Source organism: Atractosteus spatula, chromosome 19, assembly GCF_055471065.1.
Source record: "Atractosteus spatula isolate fAtrSpa1 chromosome 19, fAtrSpa1.hap1, whole genome shotgun sequence".
NCBI classification, from domain to species: domain Eukaryota; kingdom Metazoa; phylum Chordata; class Actinopteri; order Semionotiformes; family Lepisosteidae; genus Atractosteus; species Atractosteus spatula.
In genome coordinates, this window is record NC_142724.1 from 12,477,194 (window position 1) to 12,504,588 (window position 27,395).

Sequence of the window (27,395 nt, forward strand, 5' to 3'; positions counted from 1 at the left end):
ATGTGTGCTTTGAAACAAATCCACTGGCACAGCAAATACCAGTTCCCCTGCTGTGAGAATTGCCTGGAAAAGCACAGAACGAAGTCGGAGATGTGAAGACGGAGTGTGGCTGCAGTTGGCTTTAGGATATGAGCTGAGTAAGTATTGTCGAGAGCTCCCGTGTCAACAATGTTTGCTTTGAAAAGTGGTTATTTGTTCATCATAATGACAGCACTCAGAGGAGAACAAATCCCTCAGAAGAACATCAAATTACACAGCAGAGAACAAAAGCCGTTCCTGAGGCAGCACTTAAAGAATCGCTTGCACAGAAGAGGCAGCACATATAAAGGAACGGAAACATACGGGACCAGTAATGATGGCTGTCTGCTCATGTGTGATCCCTGTTGGGTTTTTTTTACTTCATAATGAGCGCTGAAGCTGAGTTTGGGCATTTTTAAGATCCCATTCTTTAATACGAAGGAGGAGCCCGTGTACCAGTAACGTCTGCCTGTGACTGTTGAACCTAAAGCAGTATAGGAATGACCGAAAAAGGGAGTTAAATCAATAATATGAAAGAGCAAAACTATCCCAGATACTCCTTAGCTTTATGTGTTTAACAATAGCTGTGCCATCCATGCTACAGCCTGCTTTGGAAGAAGAGGAAGTGATGCAAGATTAAACCTCGCAGCAAAACTGTTTTGCAGAAGCTGCCAAATAGTTGGGCGACCAGATGGTCTCAAACTCCCGAGGAAACACTGACAACTTGTAATGGGGTTTTCAAATTGGCCCAAACTGCAGAAGAGTAAATTAAACATTAAGCCTTTCCTAAACTGCTACTGACTTTAATGAAAATTAGTCAGTATTAGAGTACTGTAACCATGGGCTTCCTAGTCTGGGTACTGAAGAAGCACAGACCTGCAGGGTTTGTAGGTCTAAGCAGATAAACAGACCATACAGACCCACAAGAATGTGAAGTAAGGAGGGTTGTGTGGTGTTCCCAATTCAGTTGTAGGTATTTAATTTAACATATAGGTTACTCAGGAGGAAGGCTGTTCCAATTTATTCAGAACAAAATCATTTAAGATGAGCTGTAAAACCCACTGAGTCAGGACTGGACAGCCCCACTTTAGGTTTTGGGTTTGCAGACCAAAGAAAATAAATTAAAACATATAACTGATTCATAGTAGCTTTCATTTTTGGAGTGCTGTTATCCATTGTATTGTAAATGTACTGTAATGCTGAATAAGGGTTAATACCAATTTAAGAAATGTTTCATGGTTAATGAGTCACCTTTTTCCAGTACTTGGATGAATATTCTGTCTTAAAGTTTGTTTCTTTGAATGGACACACATGCTTTTCAACTGTAAATATCTACATTCTGCACATTGTTTTATACAGTGCTCCTATTAGCTGTAGCATTCGCAAGAAAAGAGGGATAAGATTAGGGATCACCCAGATGTCTGCTAGAGTGGTTAACCTGGAATCCGCACAGTCTTCGCCACTATTTCCTGGGATTGACTCTTGAGGAAGTATCAGAATGCTTTAGACAGATGCCATGTCAGGTAGTTCCCAATGGGGGCTGGCGAACACATTTCACTTGCTCCCAAAGCCCCATCACAGCTGAAGACCCCCGATGTGAAGGAATGGGCTTGATAGCAAGTGAACATACTGTGTCACCTGAGGTCTGTGGTCTTGTTTCAGTTTGTCAAAGAGTCTAGGTATCATGTTACATGGGATTAGAGTTCATGTTAAAAACTACCACTAACCTCTTATTTCTTATTTATAACCTTTTATCTAGCTAAACAAAGGTAGAAATATAAATATATATATATATCCTCCTTCCATAGACAGTAGCTTTGGAAATAGTGTAACATGCACTTTCAGCTCTTCGAATGTCAACCTGTTAATCTTTTTCTCAGAGTTAGAAAATAGAAACAGGGATTACTGAGCTCAGTAAAAAAGAAACAAAATGTGTTTTGAGCTTCAGCAGGCTAAACCCATGAGGTGCACCAGTATGAAGAAAAAACAAGGTGTTGCCTAACATGGGATTTAGGAAGATGGACATTACTGTGAAATACCAACAAAGCTGTGTAATCTGTATGTTAAAAAGGTCAGAAGAGAGAAGAAACTGAAACTGTAGAAGGAAAGGAGACTTCACCCACATAATCCTTTTCCATAGTGCGATTCTCTTGTCATTGAACACTGATATACATTGAGATCTTTACTTTTTGGAGTTTGCATAAGAAACAAGTGATATTTATAGTCAATGAAAGGATTTGTCAAATATAAAGAAAAAGTGTACTTAAAACTCAACTGGCTGAGAAAATGATGATACGGGACAAAGATCAGAGCTATGATAACCTCCTTCACTTAAGAAGAATGAACCAGGGAGACAGTTGCAAGGGCGAAGTTGGGGTGCAGGGAGAGGAGCCAGAAAAGATGTGTGCAGACTTGTGGGGAGCCAGGGTGTTTTTATACAGAGGAGAGCAGTAGTGTGACCTTATAATTTGGACTTCTCCTTAACTGTTAAGTTACAATATTATTTGTAATACTGACATTTTTGTTTCTTGTGGACATAGAATGATTATAAGTATTTTCAGCACTATGTAGTTCAGGTGGGTAGCTGCGTCAGCATGCGTAGGCTGCAAAGGAACAAGTAATAGGTTTATTCCATGCTGAAAAAAAGAAGAAAGAGAACACAACATTTCGGCCGTGGAGCCTTCTTCAGGTGTCAGCACTATGCTCAAGGCAAGCACAAGCGCAATCAAATAACTGATGTTGTTATTGTTATTATCAGTAGTAGCACTATTGGTACAATTGATATTCTTTTTTTTTGCATAGAGCCCTTTACAACAAGTTGTCACTGAATGCTTTCACATTTATTTTACTTGCATGCACTAGACAGGCAAGGTTGTGCAACACAATAAATCAAAATAAGATTATTGTTAATGAATGTAGATTAATGTGCTATATCATAAGTAACAGAGTAACCATCAGTCATGTAAAAGCGAGAAACAAGGCGCTCAGTAAGGAGAAAGATACCTTTCTGGGGGTCCAGGTCCCTGTAGTTTGACTCCCTCCAGGCACAAGCTGTGTATAGAGAGGTAGTCACAGTCCAGCATTTTATTTTTTACCTGATGACAATGTCATGAATTATAAATGAGGCAATGGTGATTTTCAAGGAAAAAGCAAGGAAAAAGGTTACTCTAAAGCCATTCACCCAATGCCAGTAGGAATGCCAAGAAAGATCTCTGGTCCATACTTTTGGACTCTTGTCAGCAGCTTGTAGCCAGTGATTGGCTGACTCAGTATTGTCAATCAAAAGTGACAGCCATGATATTTACCACAACTATGCTTTGTGACTCATTTTCTTCCACACATAATTAAAAATAACCTTTTCCAGTTTGCTTGGTGATGAAATGTTTGGGGTGTTATAGAAGCGGAAGTGTGAAAATAAGAGCTTGCCAACACAACTGCATGGCAATTTAATGATCCCGTAACAAAGTAAAACCGATTTTACAGAGAAATCAAGATCTTCCAAGAATCAAAATGGTCAAAGTCAAAAATGTTTACGAGTGATTTTATTGTATCTGTTTTTCTGTGCAAAGCTTCTGCACAATTGGCACTGCTGACAAACACTACTCTACTGTCAGCAGTTTCAGTGCTTGTCAGGGAATTACTGGTACTGTACATACAGGGAGAAATATACTTAAGCATCTGTTTGTCTAGGAGCTGTGCACCGTGTTAGTGAGTTACAGCATGTGTGCAGTGAATTTCATGGATCTCCTGAATTGCCTTAACATAGAAAGGAGGAATCCTGTTATTTGAGGAAAAAAATGTACAGTATATTCTAGTGAATTAATATGCACTGGAGGGGTTTTATTGTTGGGAACCTCAAAAAAAAAAATTTGGGAGCACAGATTTACATATCTGCCTCTTCAATGAAGTTGTTAAAAATGAAAATGAGCTGCAGCCATAGTGTTGAATGATTTAATTCTGAATTCAGCACAGCAAAATAGAAAGGGAAGGAATACATCTCTTCTATAATTAGAAGCCTGATGTTAATGAGATCCTCTCTACCTATTCTGATTAACACTGGCAGAGCTGAGCCCATTATCTACCTTTGCAGAGACAAGAATTAACCTGGTACGTCATGAAGACTTCAGTGTGTTTCTCGGGAACAGCTCTGAACCCCCACCCTCTGGGTGATGCATCACGGAGTCCTGTTTTCATTAACTTTTTTTTTCCTGTAAACATAGTGTTTCAGTCTTTTGGTCCCTACATTTATAGAACCATTCCTCGACAAGAAAACAATACTACGTATTTAGTAGTACTAGAACTGGCTAAATAAAACCTTTTCCCTTACACATTTCCATTTCCTATCATGAATTATTTTTAGAAAAATGAATGAACTTATAACTGATTTGAGATGCTTTCTGAGGCTTCTTAAAAGCCAGTGTTGTAAGCTCCTGTGTGGCTTCTTTTAAGAGGCACCACACACTAAATGCAGTATTGTTTTAGATCCCTTCAGCATTAACTGCGTATCAGTTTTTTTCAGTACCATAGTGCCACCTGGGGCAGAGTCTCAACACCTGTGACTTGCATTTGAGTCCACTTTGCAGGTTGCTTTTACAATCCGAAATCAAATCCACATTTTTAGGTCGTGGGTACATGCATCGCATGGATGCTTGCAGCCTTTGATCTCTTTCTGTGCTCAGAGGAAGCTCCTTCAGTATTGTCAAGCATGCAAACCATTGGTCAGTTTAGGTAGAAACGTATTCTATAAATATTTCCATGGGTGAATAGCTAGTTATGAGGTGCTCTGATTGCTATTACAATGAGACATTTGAAAGCTCTTAGTTGTTTTCAAGTGAGGTGCAGTTCAACGTGAGCTTAAAGTCTGTTCCACTCAGATATGATTCAGAAGGCAGCCTTTTAGACATTATCTCCCCCAGAATGTCTGAAACTGTATTTTCTCAATTTGATTAATTACAGTACACTGTACAGCTCAGCACCCCCCTCCCCCCCCATGTGCTTCCTACAAATGCCTCTTTTACTTGCCTCAACGATTGGGCAAAGTTAACCAGTTTACTGCCACTTTTCCTTATTTTTTGAGAACGTAATGAGAGATGTTGAAAAAGCAACAAATGCATATTAGGGACAATAGCACTTGTTACAATTGTAATGCCTCTCAGTATATGAATATTTCTTATGCGATCTAATTAGGTAAACAGGTTGTCTTTTATGGTATGTGTTTCTGTTTCAACAGAGCTGGCAACAGTTGGATCCTAATGAATTACTCCATTTGAGGGAGAAATGATACCTACTGTATTAGGCAATTCATTTCACTCATGATTGTGACTGTGTAGTCAAATTCCCAATCATAGAGGGCCTGTGGAGCTCTGCTTGAATTACAGTTAATTCCACTTCCTTTCATTTTTCAAAAACATATGTTCCCTTCCCTCCATCCATTTTCTAATCATTTCACCCAATTCAGGGTGGCAGGAGAGACGGTCTATAATGGGCACAGGGCGGGACACACCCTGATTGGGACGCCGGCCCCACCGTTGTATTTCTGAAAATGTTCATTATTAACAGCGCATTTAATTTTTCTAAAACAGATTTTATTCTGTTTATGTGAATTAAGAATATTAATCAAATTGCAGATCTTGGGTGGCACAGTGGGGCGGTGGTTAGCATTGCTGTCTTACTGTGCCGGGGCCCTAGTTTCAATACTAAACTTCAGGCGCTATATGTGTGGAGTTTGAATGTTCTCCCCGTGCTTGTGTGGGTTTCCTCAGTGAGATCCGGTTTCTCCCGACAGTTCAAAGACACACTGGTAGGTTAATTGGCTTCTGGGAACAATGGGCTCTGTGTGAGTTTTATGTCTGTGTGTTCTCTGCAATGTCCTGTCCAGGGTGAATCACGACCTGGGCTTGTTGAGCATGATATTTGCCAGGATCGGTTCTGGCTCCTCTGCGACCCTGTACTGGGTAAAGTGGTAAGAAGATGAATGTATTAAGGAACTGATAACTGTAGAAGTGAAAACCTGTGTTGTCCATTTTTCTTGTACAGTATTTCATTCAGTCATACAGTATGTATGTCTCCAGAAGCACCCTGAAACTCAGCCTTTTTGTTGAACCATGGGCACCGACCTTGCTCTGCTTGAAAAAGCTGTCAAACTTTGAAACTGAAGCTGAAATTTTTATTAATAAACATCAAGGCAAGGGAAAATCCAAGCAGAAGTGAGCACCTTCTGTGATGCTGCTACAGGGTTGCATAGTCAATTTCTGATTATTGTACCAGTTATATGTCTTGGAAAAACAATTTGTTTTCTACCTAGTTTACATTCTTTAGCACTCTGTATGTAGCTGTCTCTCCTGAAAGGTCACAGTTCCAGAGCAGCATACTGATGAAACACTCAAGTTGCCGGTGAGATTTTTATTTATTAAAATGACAAGGCAGTTTAAGATATTCCTGACAGTGTCCAGTGAATCGCTTGTTATGAGAGAACACTCCAAGGTTGTGTTGTTTCTCTACATCTATCCTTTTGTTTAAATCTATACTTCTAGACCTTAAAAACTAAAAAAAAAAAGACTTACATTCAATTTCTAAATGTTCTAAAAGACTAATTTATTGCACTGGGATATCAGCACAAATTTTGTAGGCAAGCCCTTTAATCTCCACAAGTCTCTGGAACAACATATAGCACTTGAGGCTTTTGTACAGATTTTGCGTTTGTCTTTACTTTAAAAGAGTACAAAGTGAGTCCTATATATATAAAACATACAGTAATAGAATAAAGAACAACTCTTCTCTGAAGATGGATGCCAGAATGACAACAATCAGTTTTCCCTAGCTACAATTCTCAGTCTTCCATAAAATAATTTTTCACTCAGAGACGTACTGTTGTTTAAAATGGAGAAGCACAGCCCTTGGGGCTCAGACTAGGAGACATTTCTTTGCAGAAAAGGCTGTGAGTGATTTTCTAGGATTCCAGTAGCAATATAGACCCCCTAAAATATTATCTGCATTTACCAGGTGTGAAGGACAACAATAGATCAGTTGTCTGTAATTAAAACTTAGCCCAGCAAGCACTCAATCGATCAAGCAACGTTGATTTGAGGCTGACCAAGCTACTATGAGATGCAATACTATAAACGCCTCAGGGTACAAATTACAGTACATTCTTCATATTGTCCACCAAGCATGTGAATTTAGTGTTCCAGTTTCTGAGGCCTGCGTTAAAATATTGTTTTCCTCTATGGGGCTTGTTTACCCATATTAGCAGCTATCAAGCTCAATATCCTCTGAATTAATTGGATGAGAAGCCCTCTTTTCTGAAAGAGATCATTAGGAAAGTTCTAATATAGAAACGTGTTTTTTTTCTTTTATCAATAAAGGTATTAACTTTATGCTGAAAAAGGATGGTGTTAAAACTAGAAAGTTAATCCTTTTAACTTTTTGGAAGAGCAGTAATAAACACCTTTTTGCCAGACAGACGTGAATGACTACTCTGGCGCAGCTGCTATCCTCATTAACTTTCAGTCTTGGGATTTTTTCTTGTTCCAGTATAATTACGGGCTGTATCTTGCACTTGGTTCATGCACGCGATTTTGATACACCAGCAATGTACGAAGGATTTGAGTTTAATAAACGAGTGAGGTCTGCTGCCTGCCTTGTCAAGAGGCAGACAGATCAAACCTCATCCTTTGGGTGTTTGTGTTTGGTGTTAGGAGACTGTGGCAGCGCGTGGGCTGTCAAGGATTGTTAAAGATGAGATTTGAATACCAGACAAGAAAGGTGAGATGATGGGGTGAAAACAGAGGTTACGAGTGTGAATGCAGTCTTGAGTATAGCCCAATCTTACATGTCAGGACTTGTATAATCTGGAATATTAGAAGGTCTTTCAGTATTTCTGAAGGGTCAGCTGCAGAGAACTACAATTTTTTTTTTAAGCTAACAGACCTTTCCATCTCTGTCTCCTTCAGTGCTCATAACAACACCAAATCAAAGTCTTTTGATAGTAAGCTTTACACAAACACGCCTTAAGTAATGTTAGTGGATTCATAAGTAAATAATTGTTCTTTGTCACAGATGACTTAGTGTATTATATACATTTTCAGCAAGCAATGACAGGAAAATGGATAGTATGTAGGTTCTAAGGGATACCTGTAAATATATACCATATGAATCATAGTGTTTCTAAAGCATTAAATGCATTAAAAGGGCATTAAAAAACAACTTCACAACAGAATAATATCAAGGTATCCATGGGTTACCTTCAAAATGTATTACAAAGTTGCCTAATAATGTTGTGGTGCCAAACTGTCTTCCAAATATTGTTTCAGTAGTTTGGTTCGATCCTTATGAATGTGAAAGAGGGACAAAATAATAATTAATTATGTAGTGAGTCTGTGGCTTGACTTGCACAGTGCATGGAATGAACTAGGGAGCCGCTGTAAAGGTGTAAGTGGGGTGTAAGTGGGGAAACAGGTGTGAATGTGAGAGAGATGCGCGAAAGGGAAGACCTGGGCATGAGACTTATGTCATTGGCATGAGGAAGTGTGTAAGATTAGGAATTAACCTTCCTCCTGCAACTTCTGTTACAAACTCCACAGGACATTTTTTCCAAAATGACAGGTTTCAAATACATTACAGGGTCTGATGTGCCACAAGCCAAGTCCTTTGTGAATGCATCCCGATTCGCTGTGCCCATCTGGAGAGAAGGAGAGTGCCTCCATGAGCTCAAACTCCTGATCAGCTCAGAGGCACAGTTAATAGGAGGTGAAAAACTAATAGCCTTGCAGTGTTAAAAATGTATATAAAGCAGAGCCTGCCAATGAATGCAATGAAGAAAGTTCAGCTTTTATCCACAAGAACCCATCTGCATTGTAATTGAGCATGTGTAATGACACTACTAATTAGCACTTACTTTTCCACACACTGCAAATTATTTTCCTTGTGATGATTTTTCATCATCCATTGTTTCATTAATATGTTTTGTAATTAAATTGTAACAGGGGCTGCAGAGAAAAGCCTGCTCTGTCTCATCTCTGAAAGGCAAATTATAAGAACAATTTTCAATATGACGTTTTTCTCCCCCCATGGCTGATGGGTCATAATTACCTTTGTGTTGGGCTCTCTCTGCTGTTTCCTACAGCTCCTTGAAATGTTTTGTTGCGGACTCGGCAGAATGCATTTGGCAGTGGTGCATGAAGCCATGAAAAACGTGCCCACTGCAGTGGCCTTGGGCCTGTTGGGAGGGCTCTTATTTGTTGTCAAAGCCATAATTACAGGGAGTCACTTTCTGTGAGCCAGATCGCCAGCTAACAACAGCTTCAGTCAGTGAAGAAAAAAAAAACATGCTTATTTTCCTGTTAGCATATTTCTTTATAAGAACATTCAGAAGCAAACAAAGTCTTGCAGTCAAGGATTTTACTTCTTACTTTATGAGCAGGATTAAATAAATAATCAAAGGGTAACAGATTCCCACTGAACAGCTGTTTAACTATTTCAGATCTTACAAAAGTTACAAATGAGATGAGAGGATGCGAGCTGCCTGCCTCACTGAGACATGTGGAGTTGTGGTCAGTGCTCTGAACACATAACTAGAACGTTGCAGGTTTAAATCCACAGTGGGCTGCTGTACCCCTGAGTAATTACTTAGGATGATCCCTTAAATGCCCAGAATAAAATCACTATGGATACAATCATCAGCCTAATACAATAATACTTCATTTGCGTGCTAGGAGGCCATTCATCCATCCATGCTCTAAATGAATTGCTTTTTCCACTTCAGGGTCATGGGGGAGCCAGAGTCTATCCTGGCGAGCAACAAGTGCAAGGCAGGGAACACCCTGGGTGGGACGCCAGCCCATCTAGGACAGACAGACACAGACAGAGACAAAAACGCACTCACACCGAGAGCTAAATTTCCCAGAAGCCAATTAACCTATGCTTTTGGACTCTTGGAGGAAACTAGAGCATTCAGGGGAAACCCTTGGAACATGAGGAGAACATGCAAACTCCACACAGATAGCACCCCCGTCTGGAATTGAACCCAGTGCCCCAGTGCTAAGAGGCAGCAGTGCTAACCACCACATCACTGTGCCTACCCTGCTATGAGATAATACTAATTAGAAATTAAATATGTCTAATATTAACTTCATGCTTACAAGATAGCAAGCTTGGTGTATTCATCAGCTGACTTATATGCTGTAGAAGAACCTTTTACTCACAAGAAAAGTATGTTTCTTGAAATTAAAACTATAAATCAATCAAGGAATATAACATAGAGAAGCAGAATATTGATATATTCATAGAAGCAATGTTTGTATGATATACCTTTGATTGACAGTGTGGCAGTCAGCATTCCCTCGATGCTCTTTGATACATTGTTCTGTTCTGGACAGGGTAACCTTCTGTGTGGAATTTGCATGCTGTCTTCTGGTTTCTGTGGACTTCGGTTGTTCCCAATATCTTCCATTTTCCATAGACATGCAAGTTACGTTGATTGATGTCTTAAAATCCTCCCTGTGTGCTGGTGGGTGCGTAGCTTATCTAGCATCTCTTACAAGCATCTTGTCTAACATGTAGTTCTGCTTTGTGCACTATACAAAAGATTGGCTCCAGGCAAGCTTCAAAAGACTGGCTGCAGGCCTTACCAACAATAAATAGCTTTACAATACCAGCCATATTCTCATATCAGTGTTCTGCATCATCCAGTGACCATTTCAGTGCATTTCCTGTCTAGTGTATTACCAGCAGTTCTATACATTTTAGAGATACACGTGCAATTAAAACAAAAAAATAATTACATAAGTTTAAAATCTGTCCCAAACAAGCCAAATAAAATTTGTCATTTTATTGGACAGAATGGTAGCTTCAAAGTACCGATCAGTTCTTCAGTCTGTCTGGGCAGAGGGCAAAGTCTTTTCAATTACTTCAAATCCTTTACCTCCTACGAAAGTTCCAGCAACATCTGTCCCTGGTCTGTACCACGATGTCTCACCAAATCATTTCACCAAATCATGCACCTCACAGTTCACTGAACCAGGGGCTTGGGACCTGTGGAATTTTTCCCTCATTTAGCAAAACCTGGTGTAAAATATCTGAGGGAATACGAAAGATACAAACAAGTTATTGTGGAAGTGATTTAAGTATATACAATTCCAGGAAATGGTCTGGCAATTCAAAACATTTCTTTAAAAAAGCAGATTTCATAAAACCTATTTATGCACTGATTATTACAATGCTAAACTGCATCTTAAGGATGCATCATGATAAAAGGGACTTCAAGACACCAGGAGATACTTTGTAACTGTGATCTTTACTACCTGTATATAGAATGGACTGTTTCCTCCATTTAAAGATAGGTAACATTGTCAACTTTGCCTTTGTAGTTGAATGAATGCCACACCTCAGTAATCAAGAAGATAAGATAAGATCACTTTATTGGCTATATACTGTACAATTTCTTGTATTAGGAATTTGTCTTTTTTTAATATACCCCAACTTGCTCTCCATGAGACACACAGACAGGGAGAGAAGCTTGGGGTCAGAGTGCAGGGTCAGCCATTTATACAGTGCTCCTGGAGCAATTAGGGTTATGGGCCTTGCTCGGGTGCCCCAACCAAGAAAGATTCCTCTGCTGGCCACAGAATTTGAACTGGCAACTTTCCAGCCACCACTCTGCCCCATAAGAGAAAATAGAGAGATACATTGCAGTCAGTTCCAGAACACCTTGTGTTTAATTGCAGCTGGATTTACATTTCAGGTTCTTGCAAACACATACTGTAGCTGTTATTGCTAAGGCCACTGCCTGCGTTTTTGATGTGAATTGAAATGGGAATAGCAAAAAGCAACAAGAGGGGTTTAACATCTCTTTTGCTACTGTGCACCTGTGGTGTTCCACATTTCTCCCTGATGAGTCACTTTAAATGACCATTAAGTGTAATCACAAAGGATTACTTGCTTGTTTTCTTCTTAAATTTCTTTGCCAGTATACAGTACATGTTTGGTACACTTGTCTAAATGATTCCAGTTGTTCTACATCATTTTCTGACATCCTGTGTACTGTCATCAAATGAGAATTGATTTTGCCGTAACTCTTGTTGTAATCATGGCTTTTCCTCTGGTATTGTGAATAGGAAAAACAAAATATTTAACGCATGTGAGGTCTGAAGTTAAATGTACTGTATATGCAAAATAAGTGTCAAACTGAAACTGGTATATACTTATTTTTTCATTTAAAAACGTAACAAACATGAAATCGTGCTTTCTTACCATTGTACTGTATTACAAAAAATTAGGACAGTTGACATCTGGTTAGTAATAACTCTTCTTTAGAGCATGAGCTTGGCTTCTGTGAGGAAAGCAGGTTCCTTATGTCTGTGTTTGTGCAGCTCGTGTCAAGTTAGTGTTCCTCTTCTTTAGTTAAAGATCTTTTCATTTTCAGTTTTCTAATTACTTCATTGACAAAGATTGCTATCTCTCTTTTCACAACAAATCCTCCTTTTTCCCTGTTCAGGTCTAGGAAAATGATGTTTGGTGGTTTTGCTAAGCATTGCTTGATTATCAAAGAACTAAATTCACTTTCAGCTCATGTCTGCTACCCTCTGTCTTTTCTTTTTCCTGAGTTTCCTTAGTAGTGTGAAATAATGGTTCAAACCGGTGACTCTGTGAACTCTTGAGTTGCACTGCTAATACAAATGCTCTCCCAGAGTGTAGACTTATCCTTATAGGAACACGCTGTTGGGCAGGTACACTAATTAGTGTCATGAAAAGTTCTTTCCGGGCCCTATGCAGACAACACGATCCAAATTTGTGAGGAAACACTGGGGAAAAAGTCATGCAGGAGAGGGTATGGAGACAGGGGGCGTGTCCAAGGAGTGCAGGTGTCCAGGGGAAGTGAGTCCGGGGCGAACAATCCATATAGCAAATCCAAACGGGTAATCAAAGACAGAGGCAAAAGTCCATGGCCAGGCGATCCATCCGGGGGGATAAGGAACAGGAACCGGGTCGGAACCGGCGGGGGGAATCAGGAACAGAAAGTTAAAATCATAACGGAGCCAGACGCTGCAGGACCCGGGCTCTCACGAAACAGGATTCAATGAGGAACCACGAGTAACGACTACATCTGGCTTTTAATGTGGAACTAAAGAGGGGCTGGAATAAGGAACAGGTGTGGGGAATGAGGTAGAACAAGGAAGGGCTGGAGCGCCCTTAAGAGGAGGAGTAGCGATCGTGACAATTAGTGATTTCAAATGAGAAAAATGGAAATATATTGGTAACTGTGCTTTGCTTAAGAGCCATTTGGCCTGTAAAGACCGATCAATGTTATAGCTAGAATGCTACTGTGATGAAGTTGGAATCTCTTTGTATTATTGAAAAGCTTTGTGCAATTGAAAGTAAAAAAAACACACTGAGCTACGTGTACATTCTTCAGGATTTGGCAAAAATGACATTGAGTAATTCTAACAGGGTGATAATGGTGGTAGATTCACAAAGAATTTGAGGGGACAGACTAATACCCATTTAAAATCATCTTAATCTTTTTTTCACTTACCACCTTTATGCACAGGGATAATCTAGCAATCCATTTTCTGCAATGATTTGCTAGACAAATGCAAGGCATGCACTTCGTCGAACATTAAACATTAGATGGACCGGCCAGGGGTTTTGATAATATGCCTCCCTGGTGTTTTCTCAGCTTTGCATTTATTGTGATGAATATCAGAGCACCATGTCATGAAATAAACAAGCTTCACTGGCTGACTGGATAACTTTATTTTACAGTTACTTCATTAATTAAATTCCCTGTCTTCAACTGTTAGAGACAGAGCTATCATCCAGTACTATGGAGTGCTTTTTTAATCATGAGGAAAATAACATTTTAATACAATTTCATTGGTTAAACAATAATATATGCACATTGTATTTCCTGGTAGCATTAGGGGAAAAAGACATTCAGACCTCCAGAAATAATTTTGGAAAATTCTATAGACAGTGTTGTCAAGAGGGTGATAAATATACTATGTTGCAGAACTGTATTTTCTATGACTATATGGGGAAGCTTTAAGCTCTCAACTATGACAGTATTATGAGTTCAAGCTCCTAGTGCAGTGACTGCTGTTGGAATCTCACTCAGGATAATTTAACCCGATTTCCCCAGTCTTTCTAAATTTGTATCAACTCATAGGCTCCTGCAGGACCTTATGATTGCGCTGAGTGGTATCGCCTTCAATTTGGTTGTTTTTGATGTTTATCCTGGATCTCCAGTATCATGAGTGGAGCAACACTGCAGGGCAGACAGACATTCTCCATACTTACAGCAGGACCGATTTTCCCAGAAGTCAGTTAACATACCAGGATGTCTTTGGACTGTGGGAGGAAAGCAGAGCACTTGGAGGAAACCCACATGGACATGGGGTGAACATACAGTGTAAACTCCACACAGACTGCAGCCCAGGTCTAGAATTTAATATAGGTCCCCAGCGCTGTGAGGCAGCAATGCTAACCACTGCGCATCACGCTGCCCTCTAAGCTCAATGTTAGGTCCATTAAGATCCATCAAATCTTGGGCCATTTTACATCTTTTGCCAGCTTTTGAAGTGCTATTGGTTTAAAGACACCTACTGTAGGAAATCTGCAAACACACTGGTATCACGATCATAAGCCCCTCCTCTTAAGGACACTCCGGCTCTTCCTTGTTTGTCCTAATTTTTTGCACCTACCTCCTGTCTCAGCCCTTTCCCTACAAAGGCCAGATGCTCCCATCATTCCAGGCTCAGCTTTGGGAGATGGACGCCCGGAAGCCCACCTACCAGCGAGTCCAGGAGAGGCTCGACGGCATCGGCTTCACAACGGCGTCCTGGCCATCTGGGTCCGGGGTTAGGAGCGCCTGGCCCCATTACCCCCGACCCGTCGCCGGATCCTGCTCCGGCTTTTAACTCTTGTCTTGTTCGTCTTGGATGGATTACCCGGCTCTGGACTTTTGATCAACCATGAGCATTCCCACAGACTCCCTTCGGACTTGTTTGCCTTGGACCGCATCTCCCCGAGTGCCAGCGCAACTTGGACACACCCCCCCGTTCTTCTTCCAGCTCCGATCCTAGTCCGATCCTTTTCCCCGTGTTTGTCTCACTTCCTTCCGGATCCTGCCTTCTGCATAGGGTCCTGAAAGACACTTCATGACAACTGGTCTTCCAAATCTAGACCTAGACAGCATCTTCCTAATTGAAATAGCACTACAGCTGGCACTTTTATTTCATAGCCTTGGCCACAGCTATCCCTGGGATGAGCATCTTGGTAGTTATTTATTGCACATTGCTTTGTGAATGTTTATCGAATTTGGAGTTCTCTTCATGACTTCCATACAGTGTAGACAAAACTCACAATGCTGACAATTTACTGCTAATATACTATGATATGCTCTTACTACTGGGTTGTCAGAATGCATAACACCTTTAACAGTAAATGTTTCCGGTCTCTTGTACAGCCTAATATGTCTTTATAAGCGTCCCATTCTCCCTTTGTCCCCTGCTTGATTGTTTTTCTATAGAAGTAGTTAAAGGATAGGTATTTGTACTCAAGTGTGCACTATGGATCGAGACTGATAGCAAGGCACTCTGCAATGAGTACCACTTTGAACTACTTTCATCACAGCCAAGAAAGTGCCACTTTGCATAACAATAAAACAAGGAGCGGGGCTAAAGTAAACACAAATTCACTGTCTGGTTCGTGTATCAGTTTGTTTGCTGCCATGAAGGGGTATTGGTTCAGTTTATTGTCAGCTCATCAGTCAGCACATTGCCATCTAGGGCACATTAATCAGGCCTGAGGCATTATTTGTTAGGTTTTCCTAATAAACGCTGTCTGTAGAAGGTTTATGCCTAGGAAGTGTGAGGAAAGCAAATGTGGAGCTGGTTGTGGCTGCAAACTAATGACTTTATTAAGGCAAATGACAGAAAATGACAAAATTGCAGAGAAAAGTTCAAACACAATAGAAGGCCCGCATAGAATTCTGCCTTGCAGTGTCTCTCTGCCTGAAATCTGTGAGTCTTTTGCTGAAGATTTTTATAGCAGGGGTTGGGGCACTGGAATGACAGGAAGGATTCAGGAATGTGTTTGCACTCTCATGCCAGTCAATCAGTCACCATCACTAAGTGTCTGACACTCCAGGCCAATTGTTCTAATCAGGATGTGTCGGCTCTTTAGCCCGTCATCTTGTTTTTAGTCCTAAAAGGAAGTCTAAACATTCACACGCAGTTTCTCCTTCATTAGTACTTGAAGATCCTGTCCAATTCTTCTCCCAAGAATTTTAATTTTGAGTGCAAATCATACAGAATTTGTATTTCTGATTTATGGGTACCTTAAGAAACCTGTACTGGTAGATGCATCTGAATAGTATGGATTTCTGCTGTTCACTAATGGAGAATCATGGATATGGGGTTTGCCACAGTTACCCAGATGTTATTTCAAAGAGAGGTTTTCTCTCGTCTTTCAGAGGAATGCTGAGTGCTGTGCTCGACGTCATCATCTGCCTGTCTTCCTTCACCGGCTGCCGCAGAATCTCCTCACCTAGAGGCCCGGAGAGCTGGAGTCTGTTTATGGCCATGTCCATTCCAGAAGCTCTTCACAATAAGTACTTGACCCTGACCCTGACTGTGTTACTCCGCGCCCATGAATGGAAAATAGGGCACGGCGAATCAATAATTGCCAGAGTAGGTTCAGCGGAGAAGTTGAAATGGTTTATTGAGCAATTATTGCAATAATAGGGGGAATCGGAAGGGGAGGAGTTCTGGGAGAAAATCTGGGAGTGTCCTGGAGAGTCCAGGAGAAATCCTGGGGAAGAGTCCCTGGAGGGTGAATCCTGGAGGGCAAGGGCTCCTCAGGGCTTAAATAGTGAGTTAATAAGTGGATAAGCCTTCCACATGTGGAATGTGAAGTGGTGTTAATACCACAACACTGCAGCTCGTCAGGGCTTCACACTCTGTCATTGAGCCCCTCGAGCTTCTGTTCTGCGTGTGTTCCTGTTTAGCTTGGTTCGTGCCCTGACCCCTGCCTTGTCTCCTGACTGTGTTAGGGGATCAACACACAGCCTCGACCCTGGATCGCTCCCCCCACTTTGTGTCTCCCTTGGTTTCAGCCTTGGCTTTGAACCTGGACATCTCCTTGTGCTTTGTCACAGTGTCATCCTGGTCATGACCCTTGCTTTTTATGGATTTTGGCCCTGAACTGTGTTTGCCCACACTATGCTCTGGTTCCCTTGCTGGAGACTGCACCACGTCTGCCTGTGGCTGTGGCCACAGTCAGCAAGGAGCCTGCTCCCCAATCCCAGATTGTAAATTCCCCACTCCCTCCGGTCTAGTAACACACTGCTCTGGGTGTTCCATGTGTGCTGTTTGCAGGCTCCCTAGATCAGCCACCCTTTTGTCTAGCAACTGCGGTCTTTAACACTCTTGAATCGCGCTTTAAGTCCAGCCCTGGGAGCACGTCAGTGTCACGATTATAGTCCCCCCTCCTAAAGGGTGCTCCAGCCCTTTCACTCAAGACTTTATTCTCTGCACCTGTTTCCCATTCCCAGCCCACCTTAAAAGCCAGGCGCTGACGCTCTTCCGGGCTCTGCATCTGATTTCCATATCGTGCGAGTCCGGGACCAGGAAGCGCCTGGTCCCGTTAGGGTTTTAACCTCTGTTCCCGTTCCCGTTCCCCGTCCGCCGGTTCCGACCCGGCCTTCGTGGTTTTTAATCTTTCTTCTGATGGATCTTCTGGTTCTGGACTTACCCTTGTGTTTTGGATTTTCCCTAAGGATTACTCTCTCGGATTGTTCGCCTCGGCCACACCTCCCCCGTGCACCAGCGCACCTTGGACACGCCCCCCTGTCTTCAGCCCCGTATTCCTGCATGACGTTTCCCTAGTGTTCCCCCACTTCTTCAGATTGTGTCGTCCGCATAGGGTCCGGAAAGAACTGTTCGTTACAGTCAGTACACTGGCTATGTGAACTGAGACTCCAAATTGTCCTCACGTGTGTGTGTGTGACTGACAATCCCATTCAGGGTGTAGTCCCACCTTGTCCCCTGTGCTTTTTGCATGAGCTGTGGGATGCCATGACTGTTACCAGGAAACAGCTTCCTGATAATGGACGAATAGTTCAAATAGAAAGATCCTTAGTTTAAGGGAAACTTTTCAGAAAGCCATGCTTCCAAGCACATTTTTTTTATCCCAAAGCCTTTTTTTAACTTTGTTTCACGAGGAATAGTGATCGGATGCTCTGTGAATGTTTATAGAATATTTTAAGTAAGTTTTGCATCAACCTACCCCCTGGAAATGTAATTGAAACAGAAATGTGAAACAAGAGGTGTTGGCAGAAGATATACGCTGTCAAATGTCAGTAATGATTAGGATTTTGAGCAGCTGGCTGAAAGTGGCTTATTTGTTGTTATCCCTCCTGAACGTCAGTTAAGAATTTTTATCTGCTGTAGATTGAACATCATTTTCCTCCTCCAGTTCTCCAAGACAGGTGCTCAGCTAAACCTGTTTCCCACAATTCTGTGGGGATTTTAAAAAATGCACAATAAACAAGAATAATTTATTATTACAGCAAAATAAAATGGAAAAGAAGAGGATTTCACACTACTAGAAGTAGTAAGGGAGCCTGTCACTGAATTACAGCTGAATACTTAAGGTCATGTGATAACAGTCTGTGAAACAAATAATTATAGATCATTCTATTTTCTCGTTTGCTCACAGACTTCGTTTTGCTCATACAAATGTCCTCATACTGGAGGGTGCTTTCTCATTTATGTGACCTGTCACTACGTTAATTTTTCAGTCCAAGCAGAACAATTATTATCCTTAACTATACAGTAGATATAGGAGTAAAATGCACGGAATCAGAAATCCAGGTCAGGGTTTAGTTACTTGTCTGCTCTTTGGCTCATACTGTACCTTCAGCTCTTACAGATAATGAAAGCGCATCAATTCCAGCTCACCAGTGTTCTTTGTAAGAGGCTTCAGGGCTGAACAGCACTTTGTAAGAGGTGTATTTAGGGGGGTCACACTAAAAAAATGATTGAACGACTAGGGATGATTACCTACAGTACAATTTCCCAGGCAGGGAACTGGAATGGAATCTTCTGCAGGTGTTGAACACTAACATTGCGAGCTGGAGATGTGGGGCCTCACTTTATGCAGTCAAATAAATCCACTTAAACATAAAAGAATGTGTCAGGAAACATTGCATAATTGCCTCTTGATTTTGCCTTTTGCCCATTTAAAAGCAAATCACGTTTCCCTTCAAATATTTGAAGCATATACTTCTGCTGTGATACATGATCTGTACTTTAAAAAAAAATATATGACTGTGCCTATAGCAGAACTTCCAGTGATTTCAAAATCTGCCTTTTTTGCTTTGGAAGGTTTCTTTCTAACAGAAAAAAAAACATACTTGCAAATAAACCTAATAAAGAGCCAAGATCTTTGAACTACCCTTAAATTATGAGCAGTGTATGAAGCTGAAGAAAGCTAGAGTAAAGGGACTGGTCCGAGATGGAGAGGAGGATAAGGTGAATGGAAAGGGTGTTTGTGTGGTTGGACATCTAACATGTCTATCATCCTGTAAATATTATTAATAATAATGATTCTTATCCTACTATACAGCTTTTCTGGTCATCCCACTCAAAGCACTTTACGAGCAATGGGGACTCATCTTCACCACCATCAATGTGTAGCTCTTTCTTGGACAATGTGACAACAGCCAGAGTGCACCAGAATGCTCACCACACACCAGCTATCAGTGGGCAGTAGAACTAAGTTTAGTGTCTCCAACACTACACTGGGGCTTTAGGACCCACACAGACTGCAGGTGAGCGCCCCCTACTGGTCCCACTAACACCACTTCCAGCAGCAACCTTAGTTTTTCCCAGGAGTCTCTCCATCCAAGTACTGACCGGACTCACATCGGCTGAGTTTCAGCAGGGCTGCCAGTTGCGAGCTGCAGGGTGATATAACTGCTGGCTGTACTGTACCTCCCTGCAGATCTATCTATCTGTAGAGCTGTCGTTTTTTGGCAGGATTGAGATCTGGGGAATATTTTCACGAGAGAAGATGTCAGGGGTCTGTCTAATGCTTTTCAAAGCAATTGCTCGTTCCCACAGTGTCTAGTCACTGAGCTGTGAGTTTCCAGGTTTTGGCCACTGACTGTGTAAGTGATTGAGAACACCACAGTAAATGCAGGCTTCACTGTGCTTCCTAGATGGACCTTTCAAAGTTGACTTTTCTTAGTCCTGCCCAGTGAACTTGGTTCAGAGGATGCCCTCGGCATCACGTACAGAAAACCTGGATTCCAAGAGAGGTCCCTGTGTGCTCTACTGTTTGACTGGGCTTCAGGATACACTGTGGATACAATGAGGAAAGAAAGGCTTTGAATCTTTGTCAGCAAACTGCAGATCTGTCAGATCGTTTTAGGCTACCCTTTATCGCTCTAATGACTATCACTCATAATGGTTCTCTCCTCTTGCTTGCTGTTTTGTTTCATATAAAACATCGTGATAGTATCTGACACGTCTCGCACAGATTATTGTGCAGATTATACACTATATTCATTTTAGAACAAATGTTATTTTAAAAAGCTTATTTCTATTTTCGTTTTGATTTTACATGTTGATAGCCCTCCCATTATTTGTGAGATCTGTCTTTAAGGTTAAAACAAAAGAAAAGCTATTCTCACAGCACACTCCAAAACTATAGCAACCAACAATCTACTATTTTATTCTAAAACTGTAATGACCTAAACAACATTTCTTCAAAGGTGGAGAAAGAGGAGAAAGAAGCAAAACTCCTTGCTTGCTCCTTGATCTGTTTTTTTTTTATTACTGGGTTTTAAAATTGTATGTGATTTTTTTTTTTTACAACAAGAAGAAACATCATTTCCTTCGGTTGAACCAGCCGCTCCTCTGAGTCGCAAGCAGCACGTTTAGTGAAACCCGTCGATTTACATGTATATCGCCCCTGATCATTAGCAGGCTCTAGGACCCAGTTTTGGCTGGGGGTGTACAGCACCTCCTAATCTGAGATAAAAATAAGGCTTTGGAATACATTTCCCTTCAGTCGCTACGGTGTCGCACCGACAGAACGGATCGCAAGCGGTTCCCGAGCATCAATAAGTAGCTGCACTGCACAGAAGATACTGCGCTTCTCCAAGAATCGAAAAACTTCTTAAGCCATGGTAAGCAGCAGAACTGCTGTTTTTATCTAGATTTTTATTATACTCTTTGAAAAAAAATATTCCTGCGATATATTTTTTTTCTAGAAAAGGCATTTATTTATTTGAGAGTAAAGTTTCATTCTAGTGCATCAGCGTTAGAAAAATGCAGGTGCCTACTCCTAGTTTTGTATTTGTAATGATCATTTTCTACAAACGTTTAATATTTTGTTTACAGTGTTACTGCTACTTTGACAAAGTCTTATATATAATATATGTAAAGATATTATATTCAAAATATACTACAACTAGAAAACGTGATAATCTTCAATCCTACAGTTAATTTAACTTATTAATTAAATGAAGTTGCATTTTATTTAAACGCTACTTAATTTGACGTTTTATTTTTTAATTATGCATTTAGTAATGTATTAGTTCAGGTTATAAAAAACAATTGAATATTCACAATCAATAGACCTGATAGTATTGCCGTTTTATTGTTAAAAATGACTTTTTCGACAGGAACACTTTTCGGAACCCATGAGCAAATAAGGGCGGATCAGGAGAACCAGTCTTTGGAAAAACCCAGCAAGGCTGTGATTTGCACAATGGAGAACTCCACTGTCACCCTCTACATAGAATTCAACTCCACTGTCAACCAGACTCTGACCAAAATGCCCCAGAACTCTCTGGAGGTTCAGGTGGTCACTATTTTGCTGGCGCTGTTGATATGTGGCGTGGGCATCGCGGGAAACATAATGGTCGTGCTGGTCGTTGTCCGAACCAAACACATGATGACACCAACCAACTGCTACCTAGTGAGCCTGGCGATCGCTGACCTCATTGTGTTACTGGCTGCCGGACTTCCCAACATCTCGGATGTGGTCGCGTCCTGGGTCTACGGCTACGCCGGCTGCCTCTGTATCACCTATCTGCAGTACCTGGGCATCAACGTGTCCAGTTGCTCCATCACAGCCTTTACCATTGAACGATACATCGCCATCTGCCACTCCATCAAAGCGCAGTTCATCTGCACCGTGTCCCGGGCGAAGAAGATCATCGCGGGCGTCTGGATTTTCACCTCGGTCTATTGCATCATGTGGTTCTTCCTGGTGGACACGAACGAGAAGGTCTACGCAGATGGCGTGGTGGTCAAGTGTGGTTACCGCGTCTCCCGCAATCTCTACATGCCCATATACTTTTTGGACTTCACCTTGTTCTACGTCATTCCGCTCGTTCTGGCTACCGTGCTTTATGGTCTCATCGCCCGGATTTTATTCATGAACCCCCTCCCTACCAATCCTCACGACAGAATTGGCCATGACTCCATTCACCAGGGGCGGTCGAACAACGCCGTGAAGCTGTCCTGCAAGTCGAATAAAGGGGCCATGTCGTCGAGGAAACAGGTAGGGTGTACTCACGGTGTAAAGGTTTTTGTTAATCAAACGTGTGATAACGGTGTCGGGGGAGAAGTACATTACATTAAATGAACGGTGTTTTGTTACCCCTTGTAGACTGCTCAGGAGTATGACTGGACCAAGATAAATTGACAAAGCAAACTACTGTATATCGCATTTTTAAAGTAGCTTACCGTATCGATTAAGACTTGCCCAAAACTTCACATTCGCATGGCGCAGTGTTCTATTTTAAAACATTAAAAGGTACCAAAAAAAAAGCCAGCAAGCGCACCTCAATACCCAAGAAAAAGGAATTGGTCCCTTATCGCAATCACTGCAGTAGCTCACAAGTGTTTTACGCGGAGATGAGTTTTATATCCTTACCGAATCAGCATTTGTTTCGACTGGTGGATGCTGAAGTCGCTTCCATGTGCTGTGTGTGCGACAATGCTGGCGTTTTGCTTAGAGGCGGAAAGTTCCTCCCAGCGGGGCTCTCTTTGTATTTTGAAAGACCATCTATTACACTTAAATTGTCTGCACAGCAAGAAGACCTAAGGAAATATATTTAGAGTTATGTTTCAGAACAAATACGCATTGTAGACCTTGAATCTCCATTCAGCTAATAACCCAGGCGTTTTAAGTTTTAGAGATAAGCTTCTCCAAAACCTGCGCTCGTTCAGATTAGTAATAAATAGCACACATTTAAGCAAACAACTGTGTTTTTAGCCTTAACCAAACCGAAGACAGCCTTAATAACCATGTTTATATTTGGTGAAGTTAAAAAAAGGTTGCTCTCTGTTTCAGTGCAGGACAGCCCATAAAGGAAACAATGGTCAAGTGTAGTCCCCGTTTATCAAGAAATGCTGTTGAGCCTGTGTCAATATGAGAGATGAAAGGTGTGATTTTCACAATTAAGAATGTAAAATTGTTTGGATAAGAAGCATTAGAAAGGTCCAACCATATATGTATTATATATTATAATTTATTCATTAATAAAATAAATTAAAACATAACATAATTTTATTGAGAACTTTAAAAATTCCACCTGTGTGTCAAGGGATTCAAGGAAATACAAGAGACAGTCCTTGGTATGAGAAATGAAAAATGCATTTCCTTAAAATATTTTAGGGTGTACATTTATGGCTCTGTATCTTCTTCCTTTTTCCTAGACTTAAGCATCAAAGAAAGGCTGTTTTTTTAGAAATATTATTGTTCTGTTACTTTTTATTTAAGGATCAGCATCTTGAATTATGTGTGCTTTAACTAGATTCAATGCAACATTCCAGCCATTGACATTTCCAGCCTTGTGGGTCTTCAGGGTATTGCATCTTTCTCTTAAATTGTTAAAGAAGCTAGAAACATCTCCTAAAAGAAGGCTGTGTCTTGTCCAAGGAAATAATTGGAAGTTTGGATGGAATGAAAACAAGCAAGTTGCTTGGTACTGGAGGACTAGAGCTGTTAGTTATGTGTTTCTGTGATTACAGCAGGGGAACATCCAACAGGACAGGGAGTTCAGTCAGGCTCTACACGGATATAATTATCATATTATGTATGCTCCTTTGGCTGCAAGACAACCTGAATCATAATTGGGTATTCCTCTGTTTATGGGAAATCATCTATTAACAGAAAGTTGCTTATTCTTGGATAGGGTCATGGCAACCTGGAGCTCATACTGGTAGTACAGGACACCAGTCTATCACAGGACACAAGACAGGACCACACCCTGGACAGGACACCAGTCCATCACAGTACACAAGGCAAGACCACACCCTGGACAGGACACCAGTCCATCACAGTACACAAGGCAGGACCACACCCTGGACAGGACACCAGTCCATCACAGTACACAAGGCAGGACCACACCCTGGACAGGACACCAGTCCATCACAGGGCACAAGACAGGACCACACCCTGGCCAGGACACCAGTCCATCACAGGACACAAGACAGCACTCCACCGTGGACAGGACACCAGTCCATCACATGACTCATACAGAATATATGAACAATTATGAGACAACAGTTAACCTAGCTAGCTTGTCTGTGGAAGATGGAAGGAAACCTGAGCATGAGGAGAACATGTATCCTACATGCAGAAGGTGTCCTAATTCAGAATCAAACCATGGATGTAAATGGTGTGAGACAACAGTACTAACTGCAATGCCACTGGTAGATACAGTGAATATTAATGTTCAAAATGGCACAGGCAAAAGGGAAGTCAGACATAATGTCAGTACACACACAGCCAGTCCCTGTACAGTACTGTCTCTCCTGACACCATTCCTGATGGCACCCAGAGTGACAGCATCTCTTTTCACTCAGGAGAAATCCACAAAGCCCTGTTTTTAGAAACTGCATAAATTAATCTGTGGTGAACATGGAGTGATTTTAATGGTCTACATCTGCTATAACTCTACAATACAGAAGTTGCTTTTCAGAGTAGACTTATTGCTTCACCACATCTGTATGAAGACGTGTTGTGTTAAGATAAAACTGGACTTATCTAGTGTCCCTATCCCATTTGTCCAGCTGTATTATAGCCATTGGATACACTGGGATGTTAATCCTTGTATCTGTTGCTCCATTAAAGCTGAGGAAGTGCACTGTACTCTTTATTCTTAAAGCCAGTCATGTTTGACGTCAGGCTGCTGGCTATTGAGGACATGAGATAGGTTTGACACTCTTATTGTTATGGATATTAAAAGTAAATTTAACCCAGCAGGGGAATGTGATTCAGAAGCTTTGATCCTTCTTCACTCTGTGGTTTCTATTGACTGCAAATTTGACAGGTTTGCTGCTTCCAGCTTTTTAGATTTTCGGCGCATCATCACTTTTTGCTGTTAATCTGCAAAACGTTTTTTTTCAAAGGACTCTTACACTGGAGAGAGCACAAGCATATTTGAAAGTTACTTTGCAATATTTTAAATCCAAATGTAAGTTTGTATTTAATCACATTATTTGAACCATTAATTGAATTGTAATGAATTAATATGCAACCATGATTACATTTACTTACATTCAATTCAATTACATGTAATTAACATGAAAGTGTAAAAATTTTTCATGGAGGAATTTAAATTGTTATATATGATCAAGGGATTCATAGCCGATGAAGAAAAATGTGTTTAGTTTTGAAATATGAGAAGCCTGTTCACAAATGTGTAAATCTGAGATTCTGCATTTTCTTCCCAGTTCACCTGGAGCTGTTATGTGGGTAGGCACCTGAGAGAACATGGGGTGTAGCTTGTTTTTATCCTTTAGTACTGCTTAGTACTTCTTAATTGTTTTTATGTTGATAATTAACTGTGGTCCAGTCCAGTCATTGGCTGTACCACTCCTACATGTCTTCCAGACATCTTGAGATAATGAAAGGTTTAAAATTCTCCACTTTAATAAGGATCTAAATTTGTCCATGATGTACAATATAACCGAGTTCATTTAGTTTCATGTTACTTACAGACTTGAACTGTCAATTAGTGAACAATTAAGGAAGAGGTAGATGGTTCACATCATTACAGGGCTTTAATACTAATTTAAAGCTTAATTAACTTTATTAAACCTTTTAATTAAGTAATTAACAATCAGTTAACAATCAGAGATAAGAAATGTAAGTATTATTAATGTAATGTTCTTTTCTTGATTCCTAACTAATACTGCATAAGTTTTAATATTTTTAGTGTTCTGCTCAGTGTATTTGTGCCTTTATATACTATGAACAGCATGTACATAGTCGATATGAGCAACATATTGTGGTTCAAAACATTTTATAATTCAGCCAGATAAAACTGTAGCTAGCTCAGACTGCAGTTTTCCTAAGATTGTAAAATGCAGGAATGAGATGCAGTCCTCTCTGGAATTAGCCAGTGAAATTGAAGCTTCACTATCATAGAGTTTTTAATTTGTGGAGACATTGACCATTACAGTGAGTAATCACACAGAAACGTGGTGGGAGTAATCGTGACTCAGACCAGATTTCTTCTCAATTATAGAAAAGACGGATAATGAGATGTGGAGCGAACTGGTGCTAAATTAGTGCATTAGTGGCTTTGAAGATGCTCAGCACAGGGATTGCGAATAACATTGTTTTGCCTTTGCAGGTCACAAAAATGCTGGCGGTGGTGGTAATTCTCTTTGCCCTGCTGTGGATGCCATACCGAACTTTGGTGGTGGTGAACTCCTTCATGAACCCCCCCTATCTCAACACCTGGTTCGTGCTCTTCTGCAGGATGTGCATCTACATGAACAGCGCCATCAACCCCATCATCTACAACCTGATGTCCCAGAAATTCCGCGCTGCCTTCAAGAAGTTGTGCAAGTGCAAGCAGCCGAGGCCTGAAAAGGTGACTAAGTACAACATGCCTGTTTACTACAGCGTGATGAAGGACTCCTCTCACGAGAGCCCAGATCATGATGTCACAGAGCAAGAGGACTTGAATGGTTGCCCCATTCCCAGCAAGAAAGTTAACTTTATGGACAAATGCAATGACACCAACACAGCATTTAGCGTTGCTTGAAGCCACCTCCTCTTGACTGCATGCCTACCCCCACGCACTTGTCTGTAGTCCATATTACATTTAGAAGATACAGAGATTTTCAATGCTTGTCCGTGGTCCTGTTTAAGTATCATAAAAATATTTTCCTAGGTGTTATCTTTAACATTTACAGTCGACATATAAGCTACATTTTAAAAACTGGTGAAGGTACAGTAATCGTCAAACGTTACACCTGGGGAAATGTGACTTTTGGTATTTGATTTTGTAATAAAATTGCCTCGAATCAAAGAAAAAAAAAAACAACCAGACATAGAGATTC

The 27,395-nt window shown here is 40.9% G+C and overlaps 1 protein-coding gene across 1 annotated transcript; it reads left to right on the forward strand.

The window, feature by feature from the left end:
- Positions 1-21,090: 21,090 nt before the first annotated feature.
- On the forward strand, positions 21,091-27,172 carry LOC148818099 (thyrotropin-releasing hormone receptor-like). The gene is made up of 3 exons (XM_088937289.1): positions 21,091-21,211; positions 21,710-22,593; positions 26,681-27,172. The coding sequence occupies exons 2-3, from the start codon at positions 21,796-21,798 to the stop codon at positions 27,095-27,097; spliced, it is 1,215 nt and encodes a 404-aa protein (XP_088793415.1). The 5' UTR covers positions 21,091-21,211; positions 21,710-21,795; the 3' UTR covers positions 27,098-27,172.
- The last annotated feature ends 223 nt before the right edge of the window (positions 27,173-27,395 follow it).

Excerpts from the sequence above, each read along its gene's own strand:
- LOC148818099 (XM_088937289.1), top strand. The coding sequence starts at position 21,796 with ATGGAGAACTCCACTGTCACCCTCTACATAGAATTCAACTCCACTGTC. Across the intron at positions 22,594-26,680 it reads CCATGTCGTCGAGGAAACAG|GTCACAAAAATGCTGGCGGT; the intron begins GTAGGGTGTACT and ends TTGCCTTTGCAG.